Source organism: Myodes glareolus, chromosome 2 (assembly GCF_982192425.1).
Source record: "Myodes glareolus chromosome 2, mMyoGla1.1, whole genome shotgun sequence".
Lineage (NCBI taxonomy): Eukaryota > Metazoa > Chordata > Mammalia > Rodentia > Cricetidae > Myodes > Myodes glareolus.
Genome location: NC_142027.1, coordinates 98,329,869 through 98,349,220, shown reverse-complemented (window position 1 = coordinate 98,349,220; position 19,352 = coordinate 98,329,869). Strand labels below are relative to the sequence as shown.

The window sequence follows — 19,352 nt, the reverse complement described above, 5'->3', positions numbered from 1 at the left end:
CGCACCTGCCAAATCGCCCCGGCGGGAAACCGCTCCCTATGCGGACGGGCCCGCCTCGGCTCTTTGGCAGGCAGGGGGAGCGCTGGGCTACACCGCTTTGGGTCTGGCACGGGCGCGGTCGCTGGTAAGGCTCGGTGTGGACGAGTTGGGCAGAGGTTCGAGATGCCGCCCGACGATGCGGGGCCAGGGTAGTGTCCAGGTCTCTAACTCTACCTCCGCGGCTCCGAGTCCACTTTAGTAACTAGCTTCCGTCATCCCTCAACACGCGCTATTGGGCTTCTCATGAGCTGCATCCGGGCCGGCGCCAGCATGCAGCTAGCGGCAGACAGCAGCGGTCCTGGGCTCGAATGGATGCAGAAAAGAGCTAGCCTGGTGGAGAGATACAAGGGACGAGACGGGCGCGTTTATTGGGGCGTTTGCATAGACGTGAACACATAGGGCAGGCGGAGCAGAAAGCAGCCACATAGGCACAAGAGACACTTGGGCAACACTGCAGGCCTGTAGAGCAGCAGCAGCCCGCAGCCGAAGGCGGAACAGCAGCCGCAGGGCGCTGCGAAGAGAGGCGCGCTTGCCAGAGGCGGGGCTGCGTCGGGGGCGGGGCCAAGGTGGGCCCGCCTCTCCGAATCGCGGACCGCCGAGTTCCGGGCCGCGGCCTGTCTGACCCTACTCGGTACAACAGTTCGGACCGCCCAGGAGCGCGCTGCCGGAAGCTGCCCGCCGGCGGGTGGTGTGAAAAAGCTATGGCTACCGCTGGGATGCTGTGTGCTGCACGAGCTCTGCGGCCGCGGAGCTGGTGAGTGCCGACACGGGTGGCGAAGTGCCCAGGGCGCGTGCGCGGACTCTGCACTAGCGCTGCTCTGGCGCTCGCAGATTATTTCAGAGCTGAGCTGATCGCTCCTGGTTGCGAATGAAAATCCGAGCTGGGAATGTAGCTCAGTAGACAGACTACTTGCCTACCGAGCGTCACAAAAAACTTGGGCGTGGCGGCACACGCCTGCAATTCCAGGACTGTGAAGGTAGAGCTTGTTCAGAAATTCAAGGTCATCAACAGCTGCGTAGCACGTGTAAAACCCAGGCTATATTGCACCCTATTTAAAAAAAAAAAAAATCCTGCTGGAGCAAGTAGGGGCGAAACGGAGTTTTTGAAAAGTCCTCACTTTGATCTTGCTGGCCTAATACAAGTGAGCTAGATATGGTGAATTAGCCTAGGCAAAAGAATTGCCCCAAGTTCCAGAATAGCCAGAATTACGGAGACTTTTGTCTGGGGGAAAAAAAATACTTACAATTGCCTTTCAGGTTTTGGAGAGCCCTGTGGTTATGTGTATGTGCCTTCTCTTTCCTCGGTCAGATCTTTACAGATAGCCTTCTTTCCTTCAGGATCCCTGGAATCTGCCAGACACAGACCAGACACACCCACCAAAGAACTTCCTTGCTGTCCTTTTGGGAACTCATCCCCATGAGGTAAAATTCAACATGACCCTTAACTCTTGGGATGTGAGAAACACATGTGTGCATATGACCAAAACAAAGTAAGACTGCCCAATCTTTGGTTAGCAGATCCGTCTATAGTTAAATATAGGTGGATGCCTGTGTCCTTTCAACACGCTGTACTATAATAGCATATATGTATTGCTGCATATAGTAAAGTAGTTTAAATAATAGCAGGAGTCTTGTTTGTGTTAAAGGACACATCTTAACTTCTGTATCTCTTTCCTGCTCATTCTGATTCTGAATGGGCGGAAGTTTCAAAGAATAAAAATAGTTCCTCTGGGTACTTTAGATGCTTTCTTGGGACTTGATTTAGTTGATTTTAATGCTAAAAGGTTTGCTGGTTTTTTTTAAGTTTCCTTTTATTTATGTGTATATACTAGTCCTATGTATGCCCACATGTTTTCAGGTGCCCTCAGAGGCCAGACAGGGTTACAGATACCCTAGAGTTACAGGCATCTGTGAGCCCCTGATGTGGGTGCTGGGAACCACGCTCCAGTCTTCAAAAGCAGCAAGCACTCTTAACTGCTGAGCCATCTCTCCAACCCCAGATTTGTTTATTCCTAGTGGCAAATTATGTCTTAGAGATGAGTTCCTAAAAGCAAACCAGATAATTGCCAAAGCTTTAGGGCATGGAATTTTTTTAATGTGTCATGTCTGCATGTATGTGTGTACATTGCATGTCTGTTGCCCACAAAGGCTGGAAGAAGGTACCAGACCCCTTGGAGCTGGAATTAATGGTGGTTATAAGCCACCTTGTGAGTGTTGGGAACCAAAAGCGAGCAGCAAGTATTCTTAATTACTTAAGTGATTAAGTCATCTTAACACCCCAGAAATTGGTAACAAATTCTGAGAAGTGAATAAAGACATAATCCTCTTTTATTCTTTTTTTTTTCTTTTGGTTACATAGAGACAGGGTTTCTCTATGTAACAGTAGACCAGACTGGCCTTGAACTCACAGAGATCCACCTGCCTCTGCCTGAGCGCTGGGATTAAAGGCGTGCGCCACTACCTTCCAGCTCTCTTTAATTCTTAGAGCATATTTTAAAACACAAATTCATTTAAAATGTGAATGAGCTTTTAATCAATTTCAGTAAGTAGATTTTAGTTCAGTAAGTTCACTTCTCGTGCGGTTTCAAGGTATCCCTGAATCACGGACTGACACTTCCAAGCTAAGAATGTAGCCCAGTTTCTTGTTCAGTTTAATCTTGAGCACCGTAATATCAGGAGTGGTGGAAAATGACAAGCCTGGCAGTCAGGAAGTAGAGCCAGTGGGATCAGAGTTCGAGGACATAGCTAGTTCAAGGCAAGTCAGGGCTATGTGGGAATGTGTCTTTAAAAGAAAAATTAACACTTCCCCTTAATAAATACCTGTAGTTTTGTGCTGCTTCCTAGCGTTGGTAGGATCCCCACAGTCCTCACAAAAATAATGGGCTAAAAACTGTCACTAGGCTCATGGAGTCAGGACTGTGGACAACTCCTTCTCGTAGCATCTGGTGCACATGGGAGGCACTGTCTTCAGCATCATGACCATCCTGAGGTTGAAGTGGAAGCATTGAATGTTTGTTTCCTATCCCCTAGAGCAGAACCACTACGAAAGAAGAAGAAGGTAGACCCTAAAAAGGACCAAGCAGCAAAGGATCGCTTGAAAAGGAGGATTCGAAAACTGGAAAAAGCCACCCAAGAACTAATTCCCATTGAAGATTTTATCACCCCTGTGAGATTCTTGGATAAATCAAGGTAAAGGTTCTCATCTGGGTTGACATCCTTAATGCAAAGGAATTCCCTCGAGTAGTTCTGACTGAAGTTCTGATCTGGTGGGAACAGGTGAGTAGGGCTGACTTGGCCCAGGTTGGAGTCTTTTTCGTCTTGATTGTGTTTTTTGGGGGGGGGGGATTTGGAGACAGACACTCAAGGGAGTTTGAATCAACTTTGCTCCAATGGTCCTGTTGTTTATGTCCATGAATGTTGACTGTGACTAGTTTAGCAGCTAGCTCACGTTTTCCTGAAAAAGTTGGGAAGCGCTGGTGCTTTGTGGGCTTCTAGGACCAAATGGACGCTTGTCTCTGGAATTTTGGTTTTTGTTTCACCAAAAGGAGGCTTTGCCTGGGGCAGAAACAGTGGCATCATAGTTCTCGCAGAGTGTGCTCTTTCTGCTGGTGGACAACAGCTGCTTTCACGTCCTACGCTGTGTTCTTTTTTTTTTTTAAGATATATTTTTATTCATGTGTACTTATGTGTGTTGTATGTTCATATGACTGCAGGTGCTTTAGTGGCCAGAAAAGGGCAGCAGATCCTCTAGAACTGGAGTTACAAGCAGCTGTAAGCTACTTAATTCTGGTGCTGCGAAAGAAATTCTGGTCTCTAAGAACAGAAAATGCTCTTAACCTCTGAGTCATCTCTCCAGCCTTAACATTACATTCTTAATTTACCCCCAAATTTATTATTTTCCTGAGCCGTGGTTCTGCCGAGACAGTACCTGCTAGTAAGGCAGTGAAGTCATATGCAGTCACAAGGGTCCCTCTGCCGCAGGGTCAGTAAGTCGTGTGCGGTCACAAGGGTCCTTCTGCTGCAGAGTCAGTACTGCTCAGCCTCACGACTTGTGTTTGGACTTGTGTTTTCACAGACAGCGACTTCAGGAGGAGCATTCTTCCGAGGAGAGTGAGCAGAGAGCTCTTCTGCTGAAGAGGTGGGCACTGTACAAGAAGCAGGAGCATGAGGCAGAGAGGGACACCATCACAGCCTTGCTGGAAGCCCAGCAGGAAGCCCTTCAGGAACTGAAGCTTGAGTCTCCAGAGCTCTACACCGAGGCCATGAAGCGGGACTGCAGCCTATTCCCCTTTGAGAAAGAAGGGCCACATCACACGCCACCAATCTCTAACTACCAGGCCCCTGAAGGCAGGTACAATGACATCACCAAGGTATACACACAAGTAGAATTTAAAAAATAAAACTGAAAACTGCTATCTTCAGAAGATGCTGGCCCCGGGAGTCAGACTGACCGAGCTGAAGTCTATTTTCCACAGATGATACATCCTGATACTAAATAAAATGTAATCAAAAGCACCTCTGTCTTTTGTTTCAGTCTAAATGGATTTGCCTAAGTTTGGTGGGGTTTTCAGATGCTGGTAAAACAATGACAGAAAGACAACATTGGCCCTCCAGTGGGGAAAACATGCCTTAAAAATAAATAAAAACTTCAGTTGTATTCTGAACTATTTGCAGAAGGCACAAAATAACCCAAAGGACCAGAGGTAAAAATTATGCAGGGTTGTGCCTGTTGGGCAGGTGTGCCAGAAGCTGGTCCTTGCTGTGGGATAGCTACAGAGTTCCTCTAAGTTTTAATGTCAGGAGGTGGACTTTGAGAGTGGAACACACCAGGAACATGTTAGAGACAGCTGCTCTGGCCTCCAGAAGGAAGGAGGCTTGGCCGAGACTGTTGCAGTTACTGTAATTCATCTGGATTATTCCTGGGATCCAGCACTGGGAAGACTGACACGGGAAGACTGCAGGAGATTAAGGCTAGCCTAAGGTATAGTCTGAGACCCTGTCTGCTAAACAAAACCAAAGCGCAGAGCTAGTGAATGTAGTCTTCTGTTCCAGCTGCCGCAACAAAATATCAGGGCGTGGGCAGCTTCCACAGTGGAAACGTTTTCTGGAACTCCCCACACTGCAGTCTCTCCTGAGGCCGCCCGTTTGGTTTGTGGGCGGCCTCCTTGTCTTCACGGGTGTCTTTCAATCCTCGTTTTATGATCTTATTAAGGCACTATTCATGTGGCTATACAGCAAACAATGGTCGCGACACCCCGAGGTACCAGGAACTAGGGCTTCAACATGTGAATTTTAATGAGAAGGTTTTGGCCTTGTACAAGCCCTGTGACAGTATAGTGCCATTTTTTCCTAGTGACTCAGTGCAACTGCAGAAAGGCTTTGGCTTAAGTGCTGTATTGCAAATAAGCAAGGGGAAATTTTTGTTTTGAGTGTGAGCTTAGATTATTGAGGGCTGATGATAATTTAGCAGTAGTTTGTCGAGTATATGCGAGGCTCTGGCTTCCACTCCCAGCATCACATACAAAGAAAAAAGTTTTTTTTCCAAAATGTACTTTCTTGACTGGTTCTAGCTAATTTAGTGTATATTTGTGTATTTATAGTTTACAACCTATTGAGAGTATATGTATAATGCTATCTGTGTACTTCCAGGACTTTGCATTATGAAATGGGAAATGACTTATTAAAGAACTCCCACCAACTATGGCACATGACAGTAGTTCCAGTTCCTCGGGAGACTGAGGCAAGAGGTTCTCAAAATTTGGGCTAACCTGGGCTATATCATGAAACTTAGCCATTCCTCTATTCTCCCAGCCCAACCCCTGCCATTCTTTCTGTCATATGATGCTGACTCCTCAAACTCATGTGCTTCACTTAAATAAAATCCTCGTTGCTCTCTGCCTGGCCTCACTTCTGTAAGCATATTGCCTCTATTTTTTCAGTTGTTTTTTTTTTAAAGACTTCCCAAAGTGGGTTCAACTAATCCTCCTGCCTCAGCCTCCCAAGTAACTAACTGCCTCTTTATGTATGCCACCACACAAACACACTGCTAGATTTTTTCAGGGTAATGTGTGATTGAGACCAGGTCTCACTGTTGTAACTCAGGCTGGCCTTGATCCCCACTTGTTTCGTTTTTCTGTAGGGTGATTCTGTTCATCCATTCATCTTGTCCCTTCCGTGGTTTAGCTGTCAGGAACGCAGCTGCTCCCACCACAGGTGTACAGATCTCTTCAAGACCTTGCTTTAAATTCCTTTCTGAGGAAAAAGTACTGGAGATGAAAATAATGGCTTTGGTGGAGCTGTGGTGGTGTATGTCTTTAGTCCCAGCATTTGGGAAGCACAGGCAGACAGATCTCATTGAGTTCGAGACCAGCCTGGCCTACAAAGCAAGTTCCAGGACAGGACAACACAAAAAACCCTGTCTCGGGGAAGGAAGGAAGGAAGGAAGGAAGGAAGGAAGGAAGGAAGGAAGGAAGGAAGGAAGGAAGGAGAAAAGGAAATAATGGCTTTGAACATGCCAGGAAAGTGTTCTACCACTTAACTATGCCTCCAGCTCTCTTGCTCTAATTCTTTTGGGTTTATCCACAGAAAGGGAATTGCTGTTTGTATGTTAATTCTATTCATTTTACTTTTTAAAAAGAGCACACTGTGTAGCCAAAATAGACCTTGAGTTCCTATTCCTCTTCCTTCCACCTCCCAAGCTCCTAAGTGGTATACCATCACGGCCTTGATAACTTCTTTGCAGAACCCCATATACACCCCATTACTCAGGACCTCTGGAGAAGCAGTCAGTGCTCTTAACCTCTGAGTCATCTCTCCAGCCCCCTGTTTTGTTTTCTAAGTTTACTACCCTCTAGATTACAGGGACTTAAACCCAATTTAAACATGGTCATATAAAGGGCATCATAATTTAGATAGTACTCTCTTTTTAATAGAAAGAAAATCACCATGAGTGCTCCACAGAGTTGAGCTGTAGTAGACCTAAGTGTGGCTAATCAAGGTTTATTTTAAATGGTTAGCTTCTACTCAAGCTTTACTTAAACACTGTATACCAAACTGGTGCAAGTGACCCACTGGGTATTCAGCAACCATACTTACATATATACATACTTACAACTCACATACTCACATACGTACCCTGATATGGTCAGAGGAATTAAAAGAGAATATTTTCCTTGTCTCCCAAGGTCAACTAAGTCCTCCCTTAGTTGTGAGGCACTCTCAGAAGTCTGTCACTATGGAAAGCCACATTTTCTCTCAAAGACATCACTGAGTGGACTCTAGCCAGTATCCAGTCTGTAAAGAGGAGAGTTAACAAAGAAGAAAATTCCTCCACACTTACAAATGAAACATGACCAAGTGAGGCCCAACTTATCCTCACACAGGTGGACTAACTAGCAAAAGAAGAGACTAGAGGACCCAGAGACTCCTCCCAAGTCCAAGTGACCCCTGAGGACCAATCTTCAACTGGCCCTGACAGAAAAGAAAGTGATTGATTTGTCCACCTAAACATGCAGAACGAAAGTATGACCAGGATTAAGATGATCAATATATGTTTCTTTAAGAGTCCTCAGACATTACTCAACTGGTGTGGAAGAATGGTCTGTATTCTGTCAATTATATTTTAAATAAACGCTGATTGGCCAGTAGCCAGGCAGGAACTATAGGTGGGACAACCAGACAGGAAGTAGAGGCGGGTCAATGAGAACAGGAGAATTCCGGGAAGGAGGAAGCTCTTTCTGCATCTGTGAGCCCACCACAGAAGAAGCAACATATGACTGCCCTGCTGAAAAAGGTACCGAGCCATGTGGTTACCATAGACTAGAATAATGGGCTATATAAATTATAAGAGTTAATAAGAAGTCTGAGCTAATGGGTCAATCAATTTATAACTAATGTGACCTCTGTGTAATTTCTTTGGGACTTGACTGTGGGAACCAGACAGGACATAAAACCCAGACATTACTCAACCATATAAGGCATTATTTGGACAACTATCTCTCACAGATAATTCTCTTCCTCGTAACAATATTTTGTTCTAGAAAAGCACTTCTCACAGTTTTGTAAGAATATCATCCTGTGCCCCAACCACCAATGTTCCTGATTAGAGAAGGCAGCCAGACACTGTCATCAACCTCACAACTTTGGAAAGTTACTCAGAGTATCTACAAGATGTATTTTGAAACTTTGCTAGACAATCCTGTAAAAATGACTTACTATGAGTCTATTTTTCCTTTAAATTGTCAATTAGATGCTGACTCTAATTGACTTCTATTACAGAACTTCCAGGTACTTGTTCCTTATGCAGGAGTCTGATGTAACAAACATCTAATTACAGTTACCTTATCCTTCTACAGAACTCTGGTACATGGTCCAGCCAGTTGTACAATAACATTTAACCTTATGTTAACTTTATCAACAGACTTTATTAACTCATGTAAATCTTGGTGTAGAATTTACCTCATTAATTTTGTCACTTAATGTTCCCCACAAGGTTGTACAGTTATTACTTCCTGACTTACATTCTGGAATTTTGCCATCTGTTAAGTTTCATTGTATCCCATTAGATGGACCCTCCCCTGAGGCACACTGTTGCCCCTTCTACATTTTGTCAGCTTAAAGCCATTAAGGAGAAACTGGTGCCCCCTCAAATCCCTGAAAGCAGTTTGGCTGAAGCAGTTTGGCTGACCTCTGGAAGGGGGACTAACAGGCCATGGGCCATTGAACTCATCCCTTCTCTTGCATTGTTTTCAGGACTCAAAACAGCTGGACTGGAGCCTTCTTTGCATCAGTTAACCTCTCTGTCTCACTAGTGCTCATCGACTGCCTCCTGCTACTCTGAGACTAGCTCTAACCTGCTATCGACTGCTTCCTGCTACTCTGAGACTAGCTCTAACCTGCTAATAACTGGACCTGTGTGCTCCTCCAGGAACAATGCTACTTCCACACCAATAAACTGACTGGTTTGAGACAGACCAAAAACACAGGGACAAGAAAATACTCAGCCACAAATCTCCTACTTCCGGGCTTCTGGTTCCCTCATGCTCTGGCTCCTCCCCTTCATCACTTCTTTCTTCCTTATTATCCCCATACTTACTTACGTTTACTTCCTGACCTTCCCCTATACTCAAACAAAATGTTTCACGTAAGTTCTCCCAATAGTTCCCACCCCACAACTCCATTTGTTCCTGATATACCTGCAAAAAGGTCTTTTATATGCTGGGGAGAAACTACAGCAGCAAGGGACCAGCATTCCTTTCACCCAGGCTAGACACGATTCTTTACACGAGTCCTATATTTTCTCCTGCTCCCTTCCTTCGATGCTTTGTAGTTCCCTGCAGCTTCTGCTGGCTCTCTTTGGCGCAGCACTCCTGGCAGTGGGACTAGTCACCATCACCCCAGTCAACTCTATACTCACTTCTTCTCTCTTCTCCTCCCCTTACCTCCACCTGCCTCAGCAACCTCTGGTTTTCTCTGACCAGATCGTCAGTGTGCTGGATGGCTTTCCATCGCTTGACACCAACTAAAATCATTAGACGGGCAGGACCCTCAATTTAAAAAATGCCTGTGTAAGACTGGAACGTAGGCAAGCCTCCAGTGCATTTTCTTAACTAGTGATTGGTGGGGGAGGGTCCAGCCCACTGTGGGAGGTGCATCCCTGGACCAGTACTGGGCTCTATAAGAAAGCAGGCTGAACAAGCCATGGAAGTAAGTCAATAAGGAGTTTTCCTTTGTGGCTCTACATCAGCTCCTGCCTCCAGGTTCCAGCCTTGCTTGAGTTCCTGTCCTGACTTCCTTCAATGATGAACAGTGATACAGAAGTGAAGCCAAATAAACCCTTTCCTATCCAACTTGCTTTTGGCCTAGTGCTTTATCACAGCAATGGCAACCAAGACAATCTGCTTACAGCCCTCTATGTTTCAAAAGTCTCTCTAGGAATTCATGTGTCAATAGCTTGGTCCAATCAAGGAAGGCCTCTCCTTCGGCTAAGTGACCAGAGGAGCTGCTCTTCAGCAGAAGGACTTAGAAGTACACACCTTTTTCCTTCTGATGCAACAAACAGCTGGCTACACAGTTACCTTATCGTTCTACAGAACTACAGTACATGGTCCAGCCAGCTGTTCTATTACATTTCACCTTACTAAACAAAACTGACGTTAACCGTGATGTTAAAAGATTTTCCTCATTAACTTTGTCTCAGCATTTCCCACAAAGTTGTAATGGATGAGGTCCAATGACCAACTCTGAATTTATGCTGGTCAAAGAGAAATGCCAAATTCTCCTTCACCAAACCAATGGCTTTATGGTGATGGATGATGGTAAAATCATCACCTATGACAAAACCTGCTATTTTTAAAATGATTCTCTTGCCTATTCTCTTCTTCTAATAAGGGCAAACTTTCCCAAACTGTTTTCTGAACTGCAACCTCAGTAAGAATTGTAACAGCGCTAAAAGTCTTTTTGGCTGTCACAGATGCTACCTCGCATAACACACTCCACGGGTGCTGTCATCATACGGCGTCTCACATTCTGGACCTTTGCCATCCGTTTTTTACCATGGTCTGTTACACGGATGAAGGCGTAAGTCACAGACAATCCCATACCAGTTTGGAATTATGATTAATAGAATGGTTATTTATTCAAAGGGGAAAAAACTTACAGATTACCATCCCAGACAATAGCCCCTCCGCGCGAACAGGAAAGGAGTCTAGGAGTCGGAAGCGGAGCTGGAAGCCAGAGAGGGAGAGGAGGACAACCGCTGCTTTTTTAAAAAAAAAAAAATATTTATTTATTTATTATGTATACAGTATTCTGTCTGTGTGTCTACCTGCAGGCCAGAAGAGGGCATCAGATCTTATTTCAGATGGTTGTGAGCCACCATGTGGTTGCTGGGAATTGAACTCAGGACCTTTGGAAGAGCAGGCAGTGCTCTTAACCGCTGAGCCGTCTCTCCAGCCCCCCCCCCCCCCGCTGCTTTTTTTAAAGAGAGAGAGACCACGCCCCAATGGGCTGGTAACTCAGCAGCAATTGGCTGAAGGAGCGGAAGGAGCTCCCGCAGCATCTCCCCCTTTTGTTTAAGTAAGAGAGTTCTAAGCCTACTATGAAATTATATACAATAAGTACAAACCTACGAAATTATATACAATAAATACAAATATCCTATTCTAACTAGCTTAAGTCTTGTATAACAAATAACTTGGCCAAGTCATGAAAGGAAAGTAACTACATTTATATAATCTTCAATCCCATCGAAGATCTGAGAAGGGAAATAATGTTACCTGAGTAATTAGGAAGTGCAATCAAACAACTTCCAGAACATGTAACAAATCACAGAGACAACTGGCTACCTGGGCAAACACCCAAAGTCACGTTTGCAGCGTTGAAGCAACCAACTTTGGCTAAGGCCTGATGTAACTGACATACCATTTTCAAAGGCAAGAAACTTCAAAACTATCTTACCCTGTCTTGGCAGGATATGACAGTCCTGTTTTATCCATTTACGGATATTCTGTAACTCTGTCAGTAGTTGAGGTATGAGCATTTCTTTACCCAAAGGCCAGTTCTACCCAGACCACCGGAGAGGAAAGATGTAAGCTGCCCCACTGGAAAAGGTACTGGGCCATGTGGCTAACGTAGATAAGGATAATGGGGTAACATAAGTTATAAGAGCTAGTAAGTAGCCTGACCTAATGGGCCAATCAGTTTATAACTTTATGGAGCCCTGTATGTGATTTTCTTTGGGGCTTGCCGGTTGTGGGGTACCGGATGGGACAGAAACCCCAACCAGCAGGCCCCCTCATGCTACATACGGACCCTCCTCTACAGACTCACCGCTGCCCCTTGTACATTATCTTCTGCCAGCTCGGAAACAGAGAAGTCTACACCCCAGTCTTGTCAGTGCTCTACTGTTCTAAGGAGGCACTATGACGAATGCAACTCTTATAAAAGAAAATGTTTATTTAGGACTGACTTACAGTTTCAGAAGTTTAGTCCATTACTGTCATGGTGGGAGCATAGTAGCACACACAGATAGACATGATGCTGGTGAGCAGCTGAGAGTTCTACATATGAATCCGAAGGTAGCAGCAGAGAAAGATCCTGGGCCTGGCTTGACCTTTTGAAACCTCAAAGCTCACCCTCAGTGATGCATTTCCTCCAACAAGGTCACACCTCCAAATCTCTTCCAAGCAGTACCACCTTCTGATGACTAAGCATTCAAATATGAGCCTGTGGGTCCATTCTTATTCAAACCATCGCAGAAAGGTGAGTGAGAATCTCTTCATCAAGTCCAGTTTGATTTTTACTTCAACTTCTGTCACAAGGAAAGGGTACAATTTTCCATTTGCCTTCTCTATCACCATGCAGAATTCTTTGTTTCCTACATCTCATCAGAATGCAGGACTATTAAGCGCCTTACCTAAACCAGTTGGAAATAAGACATCATTGAAATAAGCTTTGTATGCTGGGTGGTGGTGGCGCACGCCTTTAATTCCAGCACTCAGGAGGCAAAGGCAGTCAGATCGCTGTGAGTTCGAGGACAGCCTGGTCTAAGAGTTAGTTCCAGGACAGGCTCCAAGCTACACAGAGAAACCCTGTCTCGAAAACCAAAAGAAGGAAGGAAGGAAGGAAGGAAGGAAGGAAGGAAGGAAGGAAGGAAGAAAGAAAGAAAGAAAGAAAGAAAGAAAGAAAGAAAGAAAGAAAAGACTTAAAAGACTTTCATCTCTGGGCACACCATGAATGCATAAGTCCTTGTCCCAGGCCACATCTTCATCAAACACTTCAGCAGCCCTGCCACCCGCTGCTACAGCAGATACTTCTCAACTGAGGATGCCTGGCCATTCCATCCTCAGCAAAAAGTCTCCTTTCACCTTAAAAACATTCTGGCTTTGGATGCAAAGTAGGGACACATACTTGATGATACAAATCTGAGAGCTGTCAAGGAAAGTTTAATTACCTGGGTCTCTTAAACAAGAAAATTTCAAACTTGAGGCTCAATTACCTGCCATACCTCAGTTGGTTAATAGACAATCAATGGAGTCTCCCAGCAGGCTCAGACTCTGCCACAAAGGCTTAAAGTAAATAAATAAGCAAACAAATAAATATCCCCGATCTTAAGACATACTCAGAATATTCTTCCATTAACAAACACTTGTCAAGACCTTTACAAACTTCTTTTTTTTTTAAATTTTTTTTTGTATATATATTATGTATACAGTGTTTTGCCTGGGTGTATGCGCACACACCAGAAGAGGGTACCAGATCTCTCTCATTGCAGATAGTTGTGAGCCACCCTGTGGTTGCTGGGAATTGAACTCAGGACCTCTGGAAGAGTAGTCAGTGTTCTTAACCTCTGAGCCATCTCTCCAGCCCCCTTTACAAACAAACTTCTTAAATGTTCTGTCACAGGCTACAAAACAGCCGATAGTAAAGAGATTGCTTCCATCCTGTTTCTTTTACTGACTTTTAAAAAGACAGATCCTGACTAGGCATCTCATGTTTATGTAACAATCAGGCCTTGCCTTTCCTCCTAAAAGTCTTCATCCTGAGACTGGAAAGCTCATGAAGAAGCTTTGGTGGGGACAAATAAACTCAACTACCATACAGTTGCTACTGACTTTCTTTTTTTTCTTCCTTCTTTCCTTTCTTTTTTGTTGTTACTGTTTTGTTTTTTGAGACAAGGTTTCTCTTTATAGTACTGGCTGAACTGGAACTGGCTTTGCAGATCAGGCTGACCTCGAACTCAGGGATTCACTTGTCTCTCCCTGTTGGGTGCTGAAATTAAAGGTGAGATTATAGGCGGCTGCTGACTTTTAAAAATGACTTATTTATTATTTTTTATGCTCTAATGATTTTTAAAGGGGAGGAGGACTTGTCTTTCAGTGACTAATCTCAAAATCAAGCACCTATGCCTCATGGTATTAAGAGGAGAAAACAGTAAATATTTCAAAGTTTAAGTGGATAGAAAGATGGAACAATTCTAGTAAAGAGGGATTTAGGTATGAATGGATATGTCCAGATAAAAGAAAGGTAAAAAAATTATGCACTTTGTGAAACCAGGTAAGCTGGCTGGATGTTTCCAAAATGGAAAGGAAAAGAAGGGTTTTATAGGTTGTGAAGGTTAGTAGTGGTTGTAGGTATGTGAAAGAAGACACACAATATTAAATTCAAAATCTCACATATCAGTGTTAAACCTCTACTTGAATTAGTAGAGTTCTCAGAAATCAACTTGTGCTTAGGAACCATTGTAAGAACTGACCAGCCACTAAAGCTTTACAAAAACAGTTAAAACAATCAGACACAGCCTCAAAATCTCAAATCTCCCTTGAGCATGTGAAACTTCTTTATGCTTATATTGATGCTGTTCTAGGCTTTATGTTTGCAACAACTCACACACGAGTGTCCTGGGATGTTTGGAGACACTGACTGCTTTCTCTGTAACAAGGATTTCAGCACACATGATTCACATCTTGACTATCCTTTAACCGCCAAGGACAAATCACAATTGAAAAAATTCATTTATTACTTAAATACATAAACAAAAAAGAGGGATTAGGGAGTAACTTCCCAGGAGCAGGTTACATTTCAATTTTGCTGTCATTGTTTTGAGATAGGGTTTCTCTATATAGCCCAGGCTGTTGTGGAACTCACTCTGTAGACCAGACTGGCTTCGAACTCAGAGATCCACCTGCCTCTGCCTCTCCAGTGTGGGTATTAAAGGTGTGTGCCATCAGACTCAGCTATACTTTAGATAAAAATAGCCAGGAGGTGGTGGCACATGCTTTTAATCCCAGTATTCAGGAGACAGGGGCAGCCTGGTGTACATAGTGAGTTCTAGGACAGTCAGGTTTATAAAAAAAAGAAAGAAAGAAAGAAAGAAAGAAAGGAAGAAAGAAAGAAAGAAAGGGAAAAAAAACTGCCTCAAAAAACCAAAACAACAAAAACAAACAAAAAACCAAGAAACAAACAAAAAGCCCAAAAAGCAAAACAAAGAAAAAAAAACAAATTTTATCCAAACTAAAGTTTTATCTAAACTCCCTCAAGGTCCTTCCTGACTTGGAGCTGAGGCTCTACACTATGCTTCCTCACACAGGCTTCCTCTGGATTCCAGAAGGATTGGCAAAGCCATCCCATAAACTGGTACCAGAAGAAAACAGTCCTTTAACAAAAGAGGGGCACTGTCCAGAATTCCAACCCCATGCAAGTTGCCTGTCACTGCCAATTCTTCTCCATGTACTGCGCTTCCTCTCACTACACTGCAATTTTGTCTCCTGGCCTTAATTCTTGAACTGATTCCTGCCTGGACTCCTGTTATCCTGACTCATCCATGGCACGGGCAATCTCTGCTTTTATAACTTAGTTATGCCTTGGAACGCATATTCTTAAAAGGGATTAATTGGATGGTTCTGGCAGCTATGACAGCTGCCACAGTTATCACTGCTATGGCAGCAGGAGCCTTCGCAAACCATAGCAACTGTAATTCCTATCTTCAAATAAACATAAAGTCATGTTTGATAACTGATGGCTAAACACTGGGAGTTGGTTTTCAGGATTAAATCTTCACATGTGCTCTTTTACAGGACTTTTAAGGACTCCTCAGAATTCTACCGCGCCTTTGTCAGCAGGCTGCCCCCACAGGACACCACAGCTCCGTGTGTGCGACTTCATCTTCATCAGTGACTGCCTCCCACGGTCATGCTTCTTCAGTAAAACGAGAAAGAGAGACGGCCGTGATGCGAAGACTTCTTACTCCCTCAGAGACTGGAACTTTTTCTGGACTTCGCATCCAGAGTTAATTCACCCCGAGGTTACTAAGACTTAAGACTGCGGTCCTACTGTATGCTCAACCTGATTGGGTAACCTGCCTTTAAGAGAACAACGTCACAACTTTACTTGCCTTACATTTCCCATGTAATCAACTTTTACAACCTAAACTAATGCCCAGCTGTAACCTTTGTTGGTTTGTTTGTTTTGTTTTGTTTTCTGAGATAGGGTTCTTTCTTTTTCCTTCCTTCCTTCCTTCCTTCCTTCCTTCCTTCCTTCCTTCCTTCCTTCCTTTCTTTCTTTCTTTCTTTCTTTCTTTTGGCTTTTTGAGACAGGGTTTCTCTGTGGTTTTGGAGCCTGTCCTAGAACTTACTTTGTATATCAGGCTGGCCTTGAACTCACAGAGATCCACTTGCCTCTGCCTCCTGAATGCTGGGATTAAAGGCGTGCAGCACCCACCCGGTTGAGACAGGGTTTGTCCTGGCTGTCCTGAAACTGGCCTTGTAGACCAGGCTGGCCTTGAACTCACCGAGAGCTGTCTGCCTCTGCCTCCCAAGTGCTTGGATTAAAGGCGTGCTCCACCTGTCCCAGATGTTATCTTAAATTATCTACTCTTCCTTCCATGCCCTTGGCCAGAGTAGTGCTTGTGTGTCCTTTGCTGAAACCAGAAAATAGAAGTTGAGAACAATCTTACAAAATGAATATCCGGGTATTGGTGACTTTTGTAATTCTGTTGGTTATCTTGTTCAGGTGGAGTCAGTCACTTAATCCCTTGTAAAACTCTTAAATATTTCTGTAAAGTATCCCTCATTCCTTCCCCATGTGATGCTTTCTGTGTGGTTCAGTAACAGCAAAACCCTTTGTTAGGGACAGACACATAGAAACAACAGACAGACACAGGGACAGACTCACACAACAGACAGAGGCACAAGGAACAAAAAGTAGACAATTCAAATATGAACTTGCTCTTGGTTTAATAATGCTAAGGGTAAGTCTTTATTTTTTTTCCTTAATGGAACACCGACACATTATTGTGATTCAGTTTGTCACTAATGTGTTTAAACAACACATTAAAGAACAGTGTCAGGATCCAGAAACTCACCTTGTTACTCCACAGAGCATTTCAACTCAGTTGAAATCTGCGTTCACCTATATGTGCATCTGATTGTACACATTTCACTATGTAGCCCTGGAGAATCACAACCCAGCTGTGTGGGGTTTTCACCATGGTCCGCCTTAGCGGATCTCCCGCTCCCCATATCCCTGTCCCATGACTTCTACGTGTATCCTTTTTAAGATTTTTTATTAAATACTAGAATATATTTTAACTTTTTATTAGACTTATACAGCGTTTTTATTATGTGTGAGTGTTTCTCCTGCATGCATGTGTGTGTACTACTACATGTCTGATGCATCAGAGGTCAGAAGAGGGTATTGGATTCCCTGAAACTGGAATTAAAATGGTTATGAACCCGCATCCTCTGGAAGAACAGCAAGTGCTCTTAATGGCTAAGTCATCTTTCCAGTCCCCCAAGTTTTTTTTGTTTTGTTTTTTTTTTCAAAATTAGTGTATTTTCTTTGGCTTTTATCCAAGTTGCTGTTATGTGTATATCAACTTCATGAAAATAGCAATTTGTTCTCCACAGTTTAGATAAGAACCCTTGTGATAGAGGCTGGAGAGATGGCTCAGTGGTTAAGAGCATTGGCTGCTCTTCCAGAGGTCCGGAGTTCAATTCCCAGCAACTACATGGGGGCTCACAACCATCTGTAATGAGATCTGGCACCCTCTTCTGGCCTGCAGGCATACAGGGAGGCAGATTATTGTATACAAATAAATAAATCTAAAAAAAAAGAAGAAAAGAAAGAAAACTTATGCTAGCCAAGCAGAGTACCACACACATTTAGCCCAGCACTTGGGAGGCAAATGCAGGCAGATCTCTGTGAGATCAAGACCAGCCTGGTCTACAGAGTGAGGTCCATGACAACAACCAAAGCTATGTAGTGAGACCCTGTCTCAAAAACAAAACAAAACAAAACCCTATATGAAGCTTGTGTAATACACTTTAACTATGGAGATCTGTCCAAAGAGTTTGAGGCACGGCTCCACTTTCATCGTGTGCACTTCTGTTGTATTATTTACCATTGTTTTAGGGGCTTTTTGTTTGTTTGGTTTTATTGTTGTTTGTTTTTCAGAGAAGGTCTCATATAGCCAAAGATGGTCTTGAACTCCTGATCCTTCTGCCTCTGCCTCCTCCACGTACTTGGATCACAGCACGGCACACCATCACACTGGTTTGAACTCTTTTTATTTACTTCAGTGCTTGGAGATCAAACTTGGGTCCTTGTGCCTGCAAGCAAGTTACGTACCTCTGAGCCAGAGACTACTGATGTTTAATGTGTATGTCTTTCCCGTAAAGTACCATAGGAACTTTTATCAGTTTCAAAGCTGTGATCTTGTTTGGCATAGCTCAGTGGTAGAGTATGCATCTAGCATGTACAATGTGAAGGGCTTTCTAACAAGCCCAGTCGTTACAGACATGGGGCCAGGAGGTCTTGTCTTTTCCCCTTCCCTGTCCCTTGCTAAACCATTAGATTACATTCCGAAAGCTAGCCACAAGGTCTATTCCCTCATCTGGCCACTTCCTTATGCCTCACTAAAACTCAAAGATCCAGCAATTAAAATTCATTATTCGGCTACACTGGCTAACCTGTCCAATCAGGACATACCAACCCACCCTAGCACAGACTCCCCCTTTCTCCTTAAATACCATTCTTGCGACCAACCTGGTCTACAAGAGCTAGTTCCAGGACAGGCTCCAAAGCTACAGAGAAACCCTGTCTCAAAAAACAAAACAAAAAAAAAACCACCAAACCAAACCACTCTTGCAGAAACACCTACTGTCTGTCTTTGTTCAATCCAGAGGCAGCCCCCTCCCCCTCTCCCACACACACACTTGTCCCTCCAGGGTAATAAATCTCCTTGGTGCTGAGATATATTCTGTACTGACTCCGAGACCCCCTTACATAATGTCCTATTTTTGTTTCTCAAGACTGAAAAAAGAACAAAAATGAATGAACACAGCATAAATGCAGGAAAAGTCTATGCAAGTTCTATGCTGGTGTGGTATTTACAGCTTGGAACAAAAGAGCAGGTGACAGGAAGTGTCCCTGCACGAGAACTCCCTTATGAACTGGTATAGGAGCTGGCTCAAGGTAACTACTGCCCTTCTAGAGAGAACATGCAGAATGCCACTTTCTAGCACCTTCTCGGCCCTCACTGCCAGGAAATGCTCATTTTGAAACAGCAGCAGCTAAGCTGAAGACTCCCCACCTCACAGTGACTGCCCCTGAAAATGGCATGTTTGTATGTGTTTACATATGTGGTTTGAGATTTCTTTGGAGGTCAAATCATGCTTTCACAGGGATTGCATATCAGACATTTACGTCATGGTTGATAACACTAGCAAAATTACAGTTATGAAGTAGTAACAAAAATAATTTTATGGTTGGGGGTCACTACAACATGAGGAACTGTATTAAAGGGTCACAGCATT

The 19,352-nt window shown here is 43.9% G+C and overlaps 1 protein-coding gene across 3 annotated transcripts; it reads left to right on the top strand.

The window, feature by feature from the left end:
• The first annotated feature begins 81 nt into the window (after nt 1-81).
• On the top strand, nt 82-4,554 carry Mrpl40 (mitochondrial ribosomal protein L40). Of its 3 annotated transcripts, none has more exons than XM_048452273.3 (4): nt 82-124; nt 1,378-1,461; nt 3,070-3,228; nt 4,115-4,554. In XM_048452273.3, exons 2-4 carry the CDS (start codon nt 1,457-1,459, stop codon nt 4,437-4,439), a joined length of 489 nt encoding a protein of 162 aa, XP_048308230.3. In that variant the 5' UTR covers nt 82-124; nt 1,378-1,456; the 3' UTR covers nt 4,440-4,554. The 3 variants fall into 3 exon arrangements, with proteins under 3 accessions (XP_048308230.3, XP_048308231.3, XP_048308233.3); XM_048452274.3 differs by lacking the exon at nt 82-124 and adding an exon at nt 582-793; XM_048452276.3 differs by lacking the exon at nt 82-124 and adding an exon at nt 883-1,016.
• The last annotated feature ends 14,798 nt before the right edge of the window (nt 4,555-19,352 follow it).

Bases quoted from the DNA above. Each gene is read 5' to 3' on its own strand.
- Mrpl40 (XM_048452274.3), top strand. From the start codon at position 741: ATGGCTACCGCTGGGATGCTGTGTGCTGCACGAGCTCTGCGGCCGCGG. The intron at 794-1,377 runs GTGAGTGCCGAC...TCTTTCCTTCAG, and splicing joins GCTCTGCGGCCGCGGAGCTG to GATCCCTGGAATCTGCCAGA. The intron at 1,462-3,069 runs GTAAAATTCAAC...CCTATCCCCTAG, and splicing joins TGGGAACTCATCCCCATGAG to AGCAGAACCACTACGAAAGA.